Source organism: Gobio gobio, assembly GCF_949357685.1.
Source record: "Gobio gobio genome assembly, chromosome: 14".
NCBI classification, from domain to species: Eukaryota; Metazoa; Chordata; class Actinopteri; order Cypriniformes; family Gobionidae; genus Gobio; species Gobio gobio.
In genome coordinates, this window is record NC_137107.1 from 3116799 (window position 1) to 3134854 (window position 18056).

Sequence of the window (18056 nt, forward strand, 5' to 3'; positions counted from 1 at the left end):
ACCCCCCTCCTCTGACCCACCAGAGCTCATCCTGGTCGGCTTGGGGAGTCAGGGTGGCTTGGGTAACCTTATGGATCCCTGTCATCCAGAGGGGAGTCTCACCCACCTCCTCTGACCCACCAGAGCTCACCCTGGTCGGCGTGGGGAGTCAGGGTGGCTTGGGTAACCTAATGGATCCCTGTCATCCAGAGGGGGGTCTCACCCACCTCCTCTGACCCACCAGAGCTCACCCTGGTCAACTTGGAAGGTCAGGGTTGCTTGGGTGCCCTTCTGGATCCCTGTCATCCAGAGAGGGGTCTCACCCACCTCCTCTGACCCACCAGAGCGCACCCTGGTCAACTTGGAAGGTCAGGGTTGCTTGGGTGCCCTTCTGGATCCCTGTCACCCAGAGAGGGGTCTCACCCACCTCCTCTGACCCACCAGAGCGCACCCTGGTCGGCTTGGGGAGTCAGGGTGGCTTGGGTACCCTTCTGGATCCCTGTCATTCAGAGAGGGGTCTCACCCCCCTCCTCTGACCCACCAGAGCTCATCCTGGTCGGCTTGGGGAGTCAGGGTGGCTTGGGTACCCTTCTGGATCCCTGTTATCCAGGGGGTCTCACCCCCGGTCTGTGCAGAATGTGTATCAATTTATTAATTACATCACTCTAACTCTTCCACCGTCCTGCCGCCTTTCTGAGACGGTGTTGATCAGGCTTCTGCGGGAAATGCAAAGCATAAAGAAATCACTGAAGAGGAAGGTGGCCGTGCACCAGACTCCGGTGAAGTCAATGAAGGAACAGAGGATATTGAGTAAATCTACTATTTTGAAGTGCCAGAGTCTGGCAAAGCAGGCCATTCCCAAATACTGAGTACGCCCCCCATTTAACTCATTGTACTGACATATTGTAAAATGCAGAAGAAATGTACAACCTGAACTCTGATATAGCGCTCTGTGTTTCTAGCCCTCCTGGAATGTGACACCACTCCCGCACTTCAGTGGAAGTTTTATGGCCATATGTCTGCTTACCTGGCAGCTCTCTATGGTCACAGAGGAGGGGTCTTTCAGAATATGACCATCCAGGAGTTTAAGGAGGTCCAGGAATCCCCCTCAGAAAAGGCTTTTCTGATCAACGTGAGTGTATGACATCCTTTTAATGCATCAGGTGACCATACTTTGTTTGATTTCTGTTCTGATTTGTCTTTTTTTTTTGAGTCAACAGAAAGAATCACATGACTAACCAGATGTTTGGCCCAGCCCAAATTGCAGTGAACGCAGAGGAGTACGAGTGGATGCGGCGTTTCCTGAACATTTACTGCAGACTTCCGGGTGGGAAGGATGTGCAATATTTATTTTTCATGTCCACTCCCAATCCCTGCAAAAAGGTGGTGATGTACTTTCAAAAGGCTTGGACGTCAATGGGCCTACCTGGCAGTCCGAATTTCACGGCACCTCCATCGCCAGCCTTGTAAGTGTTTTCTCTCATGAGGGCATGTTTCAGAGACATTTAGCTAGGTGTTGTCTTATCAAATTGCTTTTGTTTTTTCTTTTCTCTGTCTTTCTAGGCAAAATTCACTCAGGATCACATGAAAATATCTAAGTTCATGTGCAATGATGTACAGACGGCAGACAAATTTTATGTAACAAACTTGTCGGCCAAGCAAGCTGTGCATGCTATTTGAGGCTGCTTTGGAGGGTGAGGAGAAGACTGCAGCTGGGAAAAAGCGACCCGCCCAGAAGACTATCTGTCTGGGAAAAGCCATCTGAACAAGCCCCAGCCCCTTCATCATGACTTTTTTTTGGAAGGGTGAAGCAGGGATGTCCGAAGGTGAGGTAACAGGGTACAGCGGAGAGAAGGCGAGGCATCCACCACTAAGCCCCATTCAGCACTCCTCCCCAAATCACAGAGTGTTTTGATTACCCCGCTATGGTCTTCCATCAAGAAGAGATTTAGAGTCAGCCATATCTTACCCCTAAAATTCAGAACAGTAAAGAAAATGGCCCAGCAGAAGACTGATAAATTGAAGGTGAAGCGAGCAATCGAAAAGTGCCGTGGTAAAAAGTAAAGCCTTTTTGCATTTTCCCCCCGATTTTCCCCCCCGATGGACATTCACAAGGACTATACAAAATATGTTTCGTAATAGGCTTTTTTAGTTTAAATATTAGATTATTTTCTTAAATCTCTTTTTATTTATTTATTTTTTAAAAGTTTCGTTTTAACATCTAACTCTTTTATTTAATTTTTTTTAAATATATGCTATATATTTTTTGTATTAAAGTATTCAACTTATTCTTGTGCGTGATGATTCTATTTAATCTGCTGTGTGAACATTTTGTCTGTCATTTTTCCTTTTTATTATTGTTGGTTAAATACACCATAGTCACTTAAATATGTGTTCCAGCTTGACCAAGAACCCAGGTAACGTATGAACCCCTGTAGCTTATCTGACTCCCCTGTGTGGTGCACTGTTGGTTTTACCTAAAAAACCCCCACTGCAATTATGAAATATAACCCATTAATGTATTGACAGCCGACAGGGACCCTGTCAAATAAGTTACAGGTGGGAGAATTAAAGTTTCTGAGAATTCAACCGCTCCAGCATCCCATCTGTAACTCATCTGACAGGCCCCCTGTAAGCAGTCCATGGACAGGTCATTTCTAGGAATTATTATGCATAACTAATAGCTATAATGTACATCAGTGTGTTGTATTGTGGCCCCTGTGTGGTGTACAGTGGGTTTTACCTCATAAAACCTCTGTAATTATGAAATATGACCCATTAATGTATTGTCCACAGACAGCCTATAGCGACCCTGTCAAATAAGTTACAGATGGGACTTCACCAACTAGATCCCATCTATAACTTATCTGACAGGGCCCCTGTAAGAAGTCCATGGACAGGTTTTAGGCTAATAATACATAATTAATAGCTGTAATGTACATCAAGTCAAGTCAAGCCATCTTTATTTATATAGCGCTTTTTACAATGCTGATTGTTTCAAAGCTGCTTCACAGTGTTAAATATATGCAAAGTGTTAAACAGGAAAATAATGCGACAGAATTTGATTCGGCTGTACAGCCTCTCTGGAGAAAACAGTGATGTTATCCAGCTCAGTTCAATTATCATATAGTGTCAATGCGGACAGATCAGTAATATATAGTTGAATATTTAGTGTCCCCAACTAAGCAAGCCAAGCCAAAGGCAACAGAGGCGACAGTGGCAAGGAACCAAAACTCCATCAGGTGACAGAATGGAGAAAAAAACCTTGGGAGAAACCAGGCTCAGTCGGGGTGCCAGTTCTCCTCTGGCCAATTAACAAACAGTGTGTGATTATGATTCAGGCAACATTACAATTCAGAAGTCATATTAGATCAGAATATTCAGAATATTTGTCCAGTTCCATCTGATTGAAGATCAGAGATGGGTTTGTTGAGGCTGTTGTGTCGATGAGGAAGTCACAGAGGAGATTCTAGTTGACATGGTCTCTGCAGACACTTCAGAGATGCGTTGGTCGTGTCTAGCGCAGGTCCACCATCTGATCTGGATACGGCCCAGATCCGGCTGACTGCAGTAAACCTTGGGATAAACAGAGAGACTAACATTAGCGTAGATGCCATTCTTTTTATGATGAACGAGTACATCAGGTGTTATGGGAAGTGTTCCCGGTTCCAGCAGACCTAGTAAATGCAGCCTAAAACAATCATTTAACTGATTTGAATAATATAAACTGATAATGTTCTATATGTATGCAATAGTAAAGAGATGTGTTTTTAGTCTAGATCTAAACTGACAGAGTGTGTCTGCTTCCCGAACAATGCTAGGAATGCCACTCTGGCTCCACTCTGGCTCCGCTCTGGGGCTCTGTCCGCTCTGGCTCTGGTCAGGGGGCCGGAGCCCATCGCTCTGGTCTCTGGCCGCTCTGGCTCTGAACAGGGGGCCGGAGCCCATCGCTCTGGCCACTCTGGATCTGGTCAGGGGGCTGGAGACCAACTTTCTAGTCTCTTGCCGCTCTGGCTCTTGTCGGTGGCCGGAGCCCATTGCTCTGGACTCTGGCCGCTCCGGCTCTGGTCAGGAGGTTGAGGGCACAACATCCTCAACATCGCTCTGGCCGCTCTGGCTCTGGTCAGGGGGCTGGAGCCCATCGCTCCAGGCTCTGGCCAATCTGGCTCTGTTCAGGTGGCCGGAGCCCATCGCTCTGGACTCTGGCTACTCTGGCTCTAGTCAGGACTCTGGCCGCTCTGGGCTCTGGGCGCTCTGGCTCCACTCTGGCCGCTCTGGCTGCTCTGGCTCCGCTCTGGTCTCTGGCCGCTCTGGCTGTGGTCAGGGGGCTGGAGCCCATTGCTCTGGACTCTGGCCGCTCTGGCTCTGGTCAGGGGGCTGGAGCCCATTGCTCTGGTCTCTGGCTGTGGTCAGGGGGCTGGAGCCCATCACTCTGGACTCTGGCCACTCTGGCTCTGGTCAGGGGGCTGGAGCCCATCACTCTGGGTTCTGGCCGCTCTGGCTCTGGTCAGAGGGCTGGAGCCCATCGCTCTGGACTCTGGCCACTCTGGCTCTGGTCAGGGGGCTGGAGCCCATTGCTCTGGTCTCTGGCCGCTCTGGCTCTGGTCAGGGGGCTGGGGCCCATCACTCTGGGCTCTGGCCGCTCTGGCTCTGGTCAGGGGGCTGGAGCCCATCGCTCTGGGCTCTGGCCGCTCTGGCTCTGGTCAGGGGGCTGGAGCCCATCGCTCTGGGTTCTGGCCGCTCTGGCTCTGGTCAGGAGGTTGAGGACACAACATCCTCAACATCGCTTTGGCCGCTCTGGCCAATCTGGCTCTGTTCAGGTGGCCGGAGCCCATCGCTCTGGACTCTGGCTGCTCTGGCTCTGGTCAGGGCTCTGGCCGCTGTGGGCGCTCTGGCTCCACTCTGGCTGCTCTGGCTCCGCCCTGGTCTCTGGCCGCTCTGGCTCTGGTCAGGGGGCCGGAGCCCATCACTCTGGACTGTGGCTGCTCTGGCTCTGGTCAGGTGGCCGGAACCCATGGCACTGGACTCTGGCCGCTCTGGCTCTGGTCAGGGGGTCTGGTCTTCTGTCAGACACAAATGAGAACAAACAAGGTAAGTCAATGTAGTGGGTGCAGGTAGTATGCAGATAGGATTATGGGAAGTGTAGTGCAGATGCGGTGAGTGAGCTGGTGACTGTGACACTCTACACCAGGGGTGGGCACTTCCAGTCCTGGAGGGCCACTGTCCTGCAGAGTTTAGCTCCAACCCTGATAAAACTCACCTGCCTGTAGCCTTCTAGTAATCCTGAAGACATTGATTAAACTCTGCAGGAAAGAGGACTAGAAGTGCCCACCACTGCTTTACTGTAAAATGATCTTGTTTCAATAAATGGTACACGTGACAAATTCAATTAGAGTATTATTTTGTATTTAAGCTCCATGCTTAACTCATGTCTTTTTAAAAGTTTGGAGAAATATTACATTAGATAATGTTTGCAACAAAGTGAGGGGAAAGTTTAACAACCATGCAATATTTTTAAGGTGGAACGGATAGTTCGGCGAATAAGGAGCTAGAGTCAGTCATTTTCAAGGAAGCAAACATTACAAAAACATTACAGATGTTAAAGTAAATGTGTTTCAACATTCTCTGTACTTTTGTATTTCAAATATGTAAACTACACCCACCATTTTTGGTTAACTAATAAACTTTAGTTGTGGCTTTTAGAACGTTGGATATTTTAAAAGTAATGTTCTCCAATACCAATAATTAAACAGTGTAATTTAAGCATATAGGGCATGTGTTTACCAAAAAGAGAATAGGATAATCATTAAGAGAAATTCATGTTTGGTTAAGTACTTGACGTTTAGGTTTTTACAATATATTTAAAATACAAGAAAATATTTCATGGTTACTTTAACAAGTAAGTCAGTTGAAATCAGCTCACATGCTCATTCACCTTGATCAGGTTACCACCGGTTCACAACATGTTAGTGGCTCCCATAATGTACTGTATATTCCTGCAGAGGTATAGAAATATTAAACTCTTTGATGCTTGGTTTCTCTGAGCTAAAGAATTGTTTTATGCCCTGGTGTAAAATGGCGCCGAGTAAAACTCTGAAAATACTTTCACTTCTATTAGCAAAGTAGCCATTCCTGTTTGATGAGAAAAATCGAGCTCATATTAAACAGTTCAGTTATGATAGAGACTAATACCTGACTAGTTTATAACAGTTATCATTTAAAAATTGTATGATTGTGTTGGAAATGTTTTTTTTCTTCTAATAAAGACAGGCAAGTTTGACAAGTTTCAGTTGAGGGTTGTTGGTTATTAGTGTGTGTGTTTTTTTAATTTAATTTATTAAGTTATGCCAAAAGAAGATCACTTGGACTCTGGTCAGGGGGCTGGAGCCCATCGCTCTGGACTCTTGGACTCTGGTCAGGGGGCCGGAGCCCATCGCTCTGGACTCTTGGACTCTGGTCAGGGGGCCGGAGCCCATCGCTCTAGACTCTTGGACTCTGGTCAGGGGGCTGGAGCCCATCTCTCTGGACTCTTGGACTCTGGTCAGGGGGCTGGAGCCCATCGCTCTGGACTCTTGGACTCTGGTTAGGGGGCCGGAGCCCATCGCTCTAGACTCTTGGACTCTGGTCAGGGGGCTGGAGCCCATCTCTCTGGACTCTTGGACTCTGGTTAGGGGGCTGGAGCCCATCGCTCTGGACTCTTGGACTCTGGTTAGGGGGCCGGAGCCCATCGCTCTAGACTCTTGGACTCTGGTTAGGGGGCCGGAGCCCATCGCTCTGGACTCTTGGACTCTGGTTAGGGGGCCGGAGCCCATCGCTCTGGACTCTTGGACTCTGGTCAGGGGGCCGGAGCCCATCGCTCTGGACTCTTGGACTCTGGTCAGGGGACCGGAGCCCATCGCTCTGGACTCTTGGACTCTGGTCAGGGGGCGAGAGCCCATCGCTCTGGACTGTGGATGAGGACAGGAGACAGCACGGGACTCTGGACGGGGACAGATGATAATACATATGGAAGAACATGGCCTCTCTCCAGTCCACTGCTGAGATGTCTGGGAGGTCCTTTGGATGTACATAGTCCACCCCAATCCAGTACAGTGCCTCTCAGATGCCACTTCGTCATCAAAGGGGCTCGTGGTGACAAGATGACAGAAGCCTGCAGTGAATTCGAACAGATCTCGGCTCTCTTGAGCCACCGCCGCAGTCTGTCCCGCGAGTCCCCAACTCATATTCTTTATTGTGGTCTGGTCTTCTGTCAGACACAGATGAGAACAGACGAGGTACGTCAATGTAAATGGTTTACTGCAGAGAAATCCAGAGGCAGAGTAGAGAGACAAACAGGTGAGAGGATATGCATATAATAGTTGGTGATTTAGCTGGCTAGTAACAGTGTTCTCGGTGCAGGTGAAGGACTGGTGCAGGATGCTGGTGAAAAGGGTGAAAATATGATCCTGACAGGCACAGAAGAATGGATACAGGCAGACAGAAGACAGAAGACGGATCAGGTGATTCATGTAGGTTTTCAGGTGAGCAAGACAGGGTAGGTCATGTGGTGCTTATCATAGATGAGACCAGACAATAGTGACACACTGTAAAAACGTGACAAATTCAATTAGAGTATTCTTTTGTATTTAAGCTCCATCCTTAAGTCAATGTCTTTTTAAAAGTTTGGAGAAAGATTACATTAGATAATGTTTGCAACAAAGTGAGGGGAAAGTTTAACAACCATGCAATATTTTTAAGGTGGAACGGATAGTTCGGCGAATAAGGAGCTAGAGTCAGTCATTTTCAAGGAAGTAAAAATTACTAAAACATTACAGATGTAAAAGTAAATGTGTTTCAACATTCTCTGTACTTTTGTATTTCAAATATGTAAACTACACCCACCATTTTTGGTTAGCTAATAAACTTTAGTTGTGGCTTTTAGAACGTTGGATATTTTAAAAGTAATGTTCTCCAATACCAATAATTAAACAGTGTAATTTAAGCATATAGGGCATGTGTTCACCAAAAAGAGAATAGGATAATCATTTCAAGAAATTCATGTTTCGTTAAATACTTGATGTTTAGGTTTTTACAATATATTTGTAATACCAGAAAACATTTCATGGTTACTTTAACGAGGAAGTCTCTTAAAATCAGCTCACCTGACTAAAGCTCATTCCCCTTGATCAGGTTACCACCCATTCCCAACATGTTAGTGGCTCCCATAATGTACTGTATATTCCTGCAGAGGTATAGAAATATTAAACTCTTTGATGCTTGGTTTCTCTGAGCTAAAGAATTGTTTTATGCCCTGGTGTAAAATGGCGCAGAGTAAAACTCTGAAAATACTTTCACTTCTATTGGCAAAGTAGCCATTCCTGTTTGATGAGAAAAATCAAGCTCATATTAAACAGTTTAGTTATGATAGAGACGAATATCTCAGTAGTTTTGAACATGTATCATTTAAAGATTTTTAGTGTGTGTGTGTGTGTGTGTGTGTGTGTGTGTGTGTGTGTTTTATCTCATGAATATTAAGTTAAGTTATAAGAAGATCATAACATCTTGGGTCTGTATATCAATAGTAGAGTATTTACTTTTTTCAAGACAAAATAAAAAAAACATTTAAAGAAATCATTTAAGTAGCACACAGATTAGACATTACACAGTGATTTCAGGGAGTTAATTCTGTACATTCTAGAGCCTTTTTAATTTATAAAAATGGATTTACTCTATGTGAAATATGAAGGAAATATGTGTTAATATCTTATATATACAGCAGCATATTGTAAGAGAAACATTCTATCGGTAAACACAAATAACCAAAGGCACATTCCTTTAAATATAATTTTGAAAATTGAGTTTACATAAAATTAGTTTATGTCATTTTTACAAAACCAGAACTCTTCATTTGGTTCATAACAGTTCAACAGAATGTCCTGTTGTGGGAAAATGCATTCAAGCGTGTGGTTATGGATGATGAATCCAGTGTGTTTCTGGACAGTAATGTAGTCCAGCATCTGATCTCTAAAGAGCTTCATGGGTAAAGATGGCGGCTAGATCACTGTTAAACAGCCTTCAGGTCTGATATCAGAACTGTGCATGTGTAACGGAGGCCAGCTAGTAGTCACTGCGCGAGTAAACCTCACTCCTCTGATCTCAAGAGACGCTCTAACGACTGATGCTAAAGGGTAACAACCTTTAGTCTCCTTGTTAGAGCGGCTGACTCCCATGCCGGCGGACCCGGGTTTGAGTGCCGCTTAGAGTGGGCGGTTTGAACGGGAAGGGTTACACATGCTTTCATTTAGATATGGCACTGATGGTTTTAGCTCCATATATATAGGTCCAGTTTGGGACCGAAAATAAGAAACAAGATTTCAAACAGAAATTAAAGCTGCAAGCAGCGATGAAAGGGCCCTCGCACCTGTGCCACCCTCACCCGGTGGCTTTAGGAAAACTGAGGACGGTGGGCAATGTGCATTTAGGTATATAAAAATAGGAGGACTACATCAGTCATTTGTATTTGCCACACTTTGAATAGGCCCTAACAAGATTTTTTTTTTTTTACCAGACAATTTAGCTTGTTTTAAGCAAAACATTATTTTACTCATCTAGTAAATGCATCTTGATTTAAGAATTTAGATATTTAAACTGTAAACAAGACAAAAATACAAAATAAGAAAGGCATTTTTTGTGGTGTATGAGGTTTCAGCTGTTTACAGAGAGTGTGTGTCGCTCCAGGCGTGGGCGGTTCTGAGTGCAGAAAACACACTCACGAAGCTCCTGATCAGAATCCTGTCGAGTGTTATGTAAGAGAAGAGTGTGTGGTGAATGCTGAAGAAAGGAGTTACTTTAGTGACGCTTGCACAAAACACCTTATGTCAGGAAAGCATGAGCGATAACTCCATCATAATTGCAAAATTGTCTGGTTTTGTGCAGATATTAAAAACAATAGAAGATCTATAGTTATTGTTAGTGTTCATTTAAACTATTTTTTTATTCCTAATATAGATGTTCAACAAGTCAGATTCGCTCCATTCATTTTAAAGCAAGTTTAATATTTAAGATTCATATTACACGGTGAAGTAAACATTAGTGATGCTTTTCCACAAGCTGCAACTGTAGGAACTACTCTAACTATGGTGATGCGGATCATCTTCTGAGATGGTATTCCTTGGAGCATCCACGTTGTTGAGACCCTTCCGCATCCTCAGCAGGGATCTCAGGGTCTCAGGTGTTTTGCCCCTTAACCTGAACACCTCGCCTGAGTGGGACAGCGAAGACTGACTAGCCTTCACCTGCAGAAGGATTCCAGCTGTGGGCTCTCTTCAGCCACAGCCATCTTGAACTGGACTCGGCTGCTGCAGCTATGTCCCTGGTGGCTATCTTCAGCTGTTTAGGCTCCAGGCCCACCCTCTGGAGGAAGTAACACACCGATTTTGCTGGGAACCCGCGGCAGCCGACTTCAATGGGATAGCTGGTTGCGTGCCACCCCTTTAGAACTGCTTCTTCGACCAGGTCTTGGTACTTGGCTTTTTTCAGTTGGTGGGACGTGGCAAGCCTCTCTTCCCAGGGCACCGTGAGCTCAGCAATTATGATGGTTTTCGTGCTCTTAGATAACAGGACCATATCTGGACGGAGAGTGGTCACTGCCACCTCCTGCTGGAAGACAAGCTTCCTCTTCAGGTACACTTTCAGCTCCCAGTCAGAATCTTGTTGCAAAATAGAGGGTGGGTTCTTAGCCACCTTGCTGGACTTATGAGCCTTGTCTCCTTCCCTCACAAAAGTTATGGCTTCGGGCAGATGGGCCTGCTTGTTGTTGTTGGCCTTGACTCGCCGCTGTTCCACCCATTTGGCGATTTCCGTGAGGACCTTGTCATGCCTCCATCTGTACCGCCCTACTGCCAATGCCCTTTGACAACCGGTCAGGATGTGGTTAAGTGTACAGGAGGCTGCTCCACATTGGTTGCAAGATGGATCTTCCCCTCCGCCCCAGATACTTATGTTTCTTGGAGTTGGCAGCAGGTCAGTCACCGAGCGCAGGAGAAAGCTCAACTTCCCTTGGTCGGTCTGCCACAGTTCCTTCCATGACAGCGGTGGCTCCTTTGTGTCTGCCACCACTCCCACGATATCCTGGTGCTTCCAGTGGGATTCTGCTTCCATCATGGCTTGCTGGGGCTTCCACTTCATGCCACATTTGATGGTCTTGATTGCATATCTTACTTTCCCATCATTAGATGCAAGGAGTGTACTGACTGCCCTTCCTTTGGTGACTTTAAACTCCTCGACTACTGATGAGACTGGCAAGGGAAGCTTGGAGGTCTTGCTGTACAGGTTGATTGCGATGAATGATGGGGGGACTCCCAGCCACTTCAGCAAGAACTTACTGCAAAGTCTTTCCATTCCTTCCACCTGGGACATGGGAAATTCGTAAAGTAGCAAGGGCCATTGCAGCCGGGGTATGATGCCATACTGAAAACACCAGACTTTAAACCTCCCGAGCAGTTGGCTGTGCTCGATTGCCTTAAGCCAGGTGTTCAGCTGGGCCTTGCTATTAGTGAGATTGCCACTGTCCTTTAAGGAGCTATCATACTGCTTTCCAAGGCATCGGATATTTTGATCCTGGATTGTTGGGATTTCAGAGCCTTGGATGTTGAAGAGGTTTCCTGTTAGCTTCCCCTTCAAGATACTGAGGCTCCTTGACTTTTCCGGTTTAAACTGCAGGCATGACTATGTTGTCAACTTTTCCAATGCGCTCAAGATCCACTGTGTTCCCTGGATAGATGGAGTCATCACCGTCACAACATCCATGAAAGCGCGACAAGCGGGGTGTCTCATGCCGTCCTTTGCTTTCGGGCCTCTGCACTGCATTCCTCCTGCCTTTAGCAACAAATTCATAGCTTCTATAAACAGGGCCACAGAAATCGTGCATCCTGCCATGATGCCCTTCTCGGTCCTTTGCCATTTGGTGGTAACGCTTCCCACGGTGAACCTCATCTGCAGCATATCCATGTGTGCCATTACTAGCTTAACTACCTCTGATTACATAATCAGCACAATACTTTTTTTTTTACAGCTTTGAGACTGATGTCGATTTTTCTATTTTTAGTTTATCATCCATAAAAATATTAATTATTGTAAATATATTAAGTTTCTTCCTCCTCCATATCTGAATTGGATCTTAGTGAACTGTTGACGAGTGAGATGGAAGTCTTGGTCAAAATGAAAACCAATTAAAGGTGTGCGATATTGACAAAAAATTATATCTTGATATTTTCTGGGATTTTTCCAGTAAGGATAATTAGACAATATTTTGCTCAGTGTGTTATTGTGTTGAAACTTTTGGCAGAAGTAAGAGAAATTACCTTTTCTAATAATTTTTAAATAATCAATTTTCTTTAGATTAGATTAGATTAGATTCAACTTTCCTCTCCTTGAACTGTCACCTTATCGTGGTGGAGAGGTTTGAGTACCCGAATGATCCGGGGAGCTATGTTGTCTGGGGCTATATGCCCCTGGTAGGGTCTCCCAAGGTAAACAGGTCCTTGGTGACGGGCCAGACTAAGAACAGTTCACAAACCCTTTATGATGACAATTACAGCCAGGACCGAGACGTCGCCCGGCATGGCGCAGCCGGGGCCCCACCCTGGAGCCAGGCCCGGGGTTGGGGCTCGTATGCGAGCGCCTGGTGGCCGGGCCTCCCCCCATGGGGTCCAGCCGGGCTTAGCCCGAAGGAGTGACGTGGGGCCGCCCTCCTGTGGGCTCACCACCTGCAGGAGGGAGCATAAGGGGCCGGTGCATAGTGGATCGGGCGACAGTCGAAGGCGAGGCCCCCGATGACCCGATCTCTGGACACGGAATTTGGCTTTAGGGACGTGGAATGTCACCTCGTTGGTGGGGAAGGAGCCTGAGCTTGTGCGGGAGGTCGAGAGGTAGCGACTAGAGATAGTCGGGCTCACCTCCACGCACAGCTTGGGCTCTGGAACCACACTTCTTGAGAGAGGCAGGACTTTCTACCACTCTGGAGTTGCCCATGGTGAGAGGCGGAGGGCTAGAGTGGGTTTGCTTATAGTCCTCCAGCTCAGCCTCCATGTGTTGGAGTTCACCCCGGTGAACGAGAGGGTCACTTCCCTGCGCCTTCGAGTCGAGGATAGGTCTCTCACTGTCGTTTGTGCCTATGGGCCGAACGGCAGTGCGGAGTACCCGGCCCTCTTGGAGTCTCTGGGAGGGGTGCTGGAAAGTGCTCCAACTGGGGGACTTCTACTGGGGGACTTCAATGCCCATGTGGGCAGTGACAGTGACACCTGGAGGGGCGTGATTGGGAGGAACGGCCGCCCTGATCTGAACCCGAGCGGTGTTCTGTTATTGGATTTCTGTGCTAGCCATGGTTTGTCCATAACGAACACCATGTTCAAGCATAAGGGTGTCCATCAGTGCACGTGGCACTAGGACACCCTAGGCCGGAGGTCGATGATCAACTTAGTGGTCGTGTCATCAGACCTTCGGCCATATGTCTTGGACACTCGGGTGAAGAGACGGGCGGAGCTGTCAACTGATCACCACCTGGTGGTGAGTTGGATCCGATGGCGGGGGAAGAAGCTGGACTCGGCAGACCCAAACGTACTGTGATGGTCTGTTGGGAACGTTTGGCCGAGCCCCCTGTCAGAGAGATCTTCAACTCCCACCTCCGGCAGAGCTTAGACCGGATCCCGAGGGAATCTGGAGATATTGAGTCCGAGTGGACCATGTTCTCCACCTCCATTGTCGCTGCGGCTGCTCGGAACTGTGGCTGTAAGGTCTCCGGTGCCTGTCGAGGCGGCAATCCCCGAACCTGGTGGTGGACACCGGAAATAAGGGATGCCGTCAAGCTGAAGAAGGAGTCCTATCAGGCCTGGATGGCTTGTGGGACTCTGGAGGCAGCTGACAGGTACCGGCAGGCCAAGCGGACTGCAGCCTGGGTAGTTGTGGAGGCAAAAAATTGGGGCCTGAGAGGAGTTCGGTGAGGCCATGGAGAAAGACTATCGGTTGGCCTCGAAGAGATTCTAGCAAACCGTTCGACGCCTCAGGAGGGGGAAGCAGTGCCCTACCAACACTGCTTACAGTGGAGATGGGCACCTGTTGACCTCAACTGGGGATATCGTCGGGCGGTGGAAGGAATACTTCGACGATCTCCTCAATCCCACCGAAATGACCGTTGAGGAAGCAGTGGCTGGGGACTCGGAGGAGGACTCGTCCATCACCCGGGCTGAAGTCATCAAGGTAGTTAAAAAGCTCCTCTGTGGCAAGGCACCGGGGGTGGATGAGATCCGCCCTGAGTACCTCAAGTCTCTGGATGTTGTGGGGCTGTCTTGGCTGACACGCCTCTGCAACATCGCATGGCGGTCGGGAACAGTACCTCTGGACTGGCAGACCGGGGTGGTGGTCCCTCTTTTCAAAAAGGTCCACATGTGTTTTGTGGATTTGATGGATGGAAGATGATGGATGGATGGATGGAGATTCAACTTTATTTCAACTTTATTGTCATTACACAAGTACAGGTACAAGGCAACGAAATGCAGTTTAGGTCTAACCAGAAGTGCAATAGCAGCAAGTGCAGGATATACAATGGTTGCATAAGTGCAGGATATACAATGGTTGAATAAGTGCAGGACATGGATATGTACTGAATATATATGTATATCAGTGATGCGCGGGTCAATGTATAAACAACCCGCACCCGACCGACGTTTTCAACTAACCCGCCCGCAACTCGGACCGCAAAAAAAAAAGAAGAAAATATTGTACCCGACCCGCATTTTTTAAAAGTAGTAAATGCTCATCGTAGCTCATTGGGCCATTGAGAAAATGTTTCAGGCCCTGACGTGGTGTGCTCAGGTGCAGCAGCGAGAGCAGGAAGTTCTTGCGGCGGCCCATCATTTTCCATTTCAGCTCCAGATGCATATTATTGATGAACGCGATGTGTATGTTTCGACCCGGCTTGAAGAATTCATCAGCCCACATTTGGAAAACATTTGGAAAAGTGTGAAAGCCCTTAGGAGCGCAAACTGTTATTTTTCTGAATGCTGTATGATATAGCCTAGTGTTATGTAATACAGGCTTGATTTATTCATTTATTTCGTTTAATTTTCTTAACAATTAAGATGCTGCATGTGTTTATCCAGTCTAATCGAAGTGTGCGTCTCTCCCCCGACTTTCCCAACAAAAATCCCGCCCCCTCTCAGAAAATACATAAAACTGACTTTAAATGCGTTTAAAAGTAGCCTATTAAAATGGTACAATGGCATTGCTCAGTTCAACGTTTTGGGAAATCGGGCATTTTGTCCCGCGTCAGCATTTATTCAAAAGTTAATAACGCTCAACATTCAAAAGGTAAATAAGGATTTATTGACGATCCGACCGACGGTGACCCGAATATCATTAAAAATATTTTTGGATGACTCGTAACCGCGGGTAACCGCGGGTGGCCGCGGGCACCCGCTCATTTTGGATCAACCCGCGCATCACTGATGTATATGTATATATATATATATATATATATATATATATATATATATATATATATATATATATATATATATATATATATATATAATGTTCATAATTTTTATGGACAGAATTTGTAGGCGCAGCCAAGGACCGGAGAGTGTCCGGTTTGGGGACCATACTATTTCGTCACTGCTTTTTACGGATGATGTTGTCGTGTTGGCCTCCTCAGACCAGGACCTTCAGTGTGCACTGGGATGGTTTGCAGCCGAGCGGCTGGGATGAGAATCAGCACCTCCAATCCGAGGCCATGGTTCTCAGTTGGAAAAGGGTGGATTGCCCACTTCAGGTTGGTGGAGAGTTCCTGCCTCAAGTGTAGGAGTTCAGGTATCTTGGGGTCTTGTTCACGAGTGAGGGAAGGATGGAACGGAGATTGACAGACGGATCGGTGCAGCTTCTGCAGTAATGCAGTCGATGTACCGGTCTGTCGTGGTAAAGAAGGAGCTGAGCTGTAAGGCAAAGCTCTCGATTTACCGGTCAATCTACGTTCCTACACTCACCTATGGTCATGAGCTGTGGATCATGACCGAAAGGACAAGATCCCGGATACAGGCGGCCGAAATTAGCTTTCTCCGTAGGGTGGCTGGGCGCTCCCTTAGAGATAGGGTGAGAAGCTTGGTCACTCGGGAGGAGCTCAGAGTAGAGCCGTTGCTCCTCCACATCGAGAGGAGCCAGCTGAGGTGGCTCGGGCATCTATTTCGGATGCCCTCCTGGACGCCTTCCCAGGGAGGTGTTCTAGGCACGTCCCACCGGGAGGAGGCCCCGGGGGAAGACCTAGGACACGCTGGAGGGACTATGTCTCCCGGCTGGCCTGGGAGAGCTGGGAGAGCTCAGGGTTCCCCTGGAAGAGCTGGATGAAGTGACTAGGGAGAGGGAAGTCTGGGCGTCTCTGCTAAGACTGTTGCCCCCACGACCCGGCCCCGGATAAGCGGAAGATGATGGATGGATGGATGGATGGAGATTCAACTTTATTGTCATTACACAAGTACAGGTACAAGGCAACGAAATGCAGTTTAGGTCTAACCAGAAGTGCAATAGCAGCAAGTGCAGGATATACAATGGTTGCATAAGAGAGAGAGAGAGAGAGAGAGAGAGAGAGAGAGAGAGAGAGAGAGAGAGAGAGAGATGGTTATTACTATAAACAGAATTTACAGGTGAATATGTACAGTGAATAAATATACAGATGCTATTACTATAAACAGAATTTACAGGTGAATAATGTACTATGAATATAATATAATATACAAATGGCTATTAGTATAAACAGAATTTTACAGATAGAGGTATACAATGAGATGTTAGGCTAAGATGAGGAATATAGCAGTGGATTAAGGTAGTGCAATAAAGTATGGACAGAAGCTATCCAAAAAAAGTGTAAAAGTGCAGTGGAAGTGATTGCATATTACAGTTAGAAGTACGGTGCAAAATGCAAATGTAAACAGTAGGTACTGTAAATAACAGTCGGCAGTGCAAATGAGCATAATCCAGTTAAGGTATGGTAGTGCAAGATGCATAAGAAAACAGTTGTTACTGTAATAAACAGTCGGGAGTGCAAATTGACATTCCAGTAGTGGAAATAACAAGTGAAGGCAGATGTGAAGTGGGAGAGGAGAGTTAGCAGTATATGAGGGAAGTGGATCAACGGGGGTTAGAGTTCAATAAAGAGACAGCTCTGGGGAAAAAACTGTTCTTTAGTCTGCTGGTTATGGTCCGGAGGCACCTGAAACGCCTGCCGGAGGGCAGGAGAGAAAACAGTCTGTGGGCTGGGTGAGAGGAGTCCTTGAGGATGCTGCGAGCTCGATGCAGACAGCGTTTCCTCTGGATGTGCTCGATGGCAGGTAGTGGAGTCCCTGTGATGCGCTGGGCAGTTTTCACCACCCGCTGCAGTGCCTTGCGCTCCGCAACAGAGCAGCTCCCATACCACACTGCGACACAGTTGGTCAGGATGCTTTCTATTGCGCAGCGATAGAAGTTCACCAGGATAGCCGAGGAGAGCTGATTCTTCCTCAGTGTCCTCAGGAAGAAGAGGCGCTGGTGAGCCTTCTTGACCAGGCTGGAGGTGTTGGTTAGCTTTTTAGTTCTTTAGCTTTTTATGGGCATTTTTACCTTTATAAACAATTTTTTTTAAACCTAATTAAATGTATGCATCATCTTTTGTGTCAAATTCTTACATTTAATCAAATTCAATTCTAATAATAAGACACAGTAGGGCTGTTACGTTCAACTGAAACCAATATCTGCAGTAACATAATTCATGCATTGCAGCGGAAACGTCTCGGTTACGTATGTAACCCTTGTGCCCTGAAGGAGGGAACAGAGAGACGTCACCAATGAATTGGGATCACTTCTGGGAGCCCTATCAGCTTTGAGTGTATAGCCTACAGAATGAGCCAAGGCACATTGGCGTGCAAGATTTGTATCTCGCGCTCTGCCCCACAGAGCGGGTATAAATACAGAAGCAGATGCTTCAACACTGACTGGACTCACGCCTCTATGAGGCGCACTGTCCATCTCCATACAAAGAAAAGAGATCCTCTGCATGGGGGAGAGTTTGCTCT

General features: G+C 46.9%; 1 protein-coding gene across 1 annotated transcript; it reads right to left on the reverse strand.

Moving 5' to 3' along the window:
• Positions 1–2915: 2915 nt before the first annotated feature.
• Positions 2916–8317, reverse strand: LOC307136885 (uncharacterized protein). The gene is made up of 3 exons (XM_079834222.1): positions 8121–8317; positions 6342–7562; positions 2916–5042 (listed from the first exon to the last, which is right to left on the reverse strand). The coding sequence occupies exons 2-3, from the start codon at positions 7485–7487 to the stop codon at positions 4977–4979; spliced, it is 1212 nt and encodes a 403-aa protein (XP_079690348.1). The 5' UTR covers positions 7488–7562; positions 8121–8317; the 3' UTR covers positions 2916–4976.
• Positions 8318–18056: the final 9739 nt, after the last annotated feature.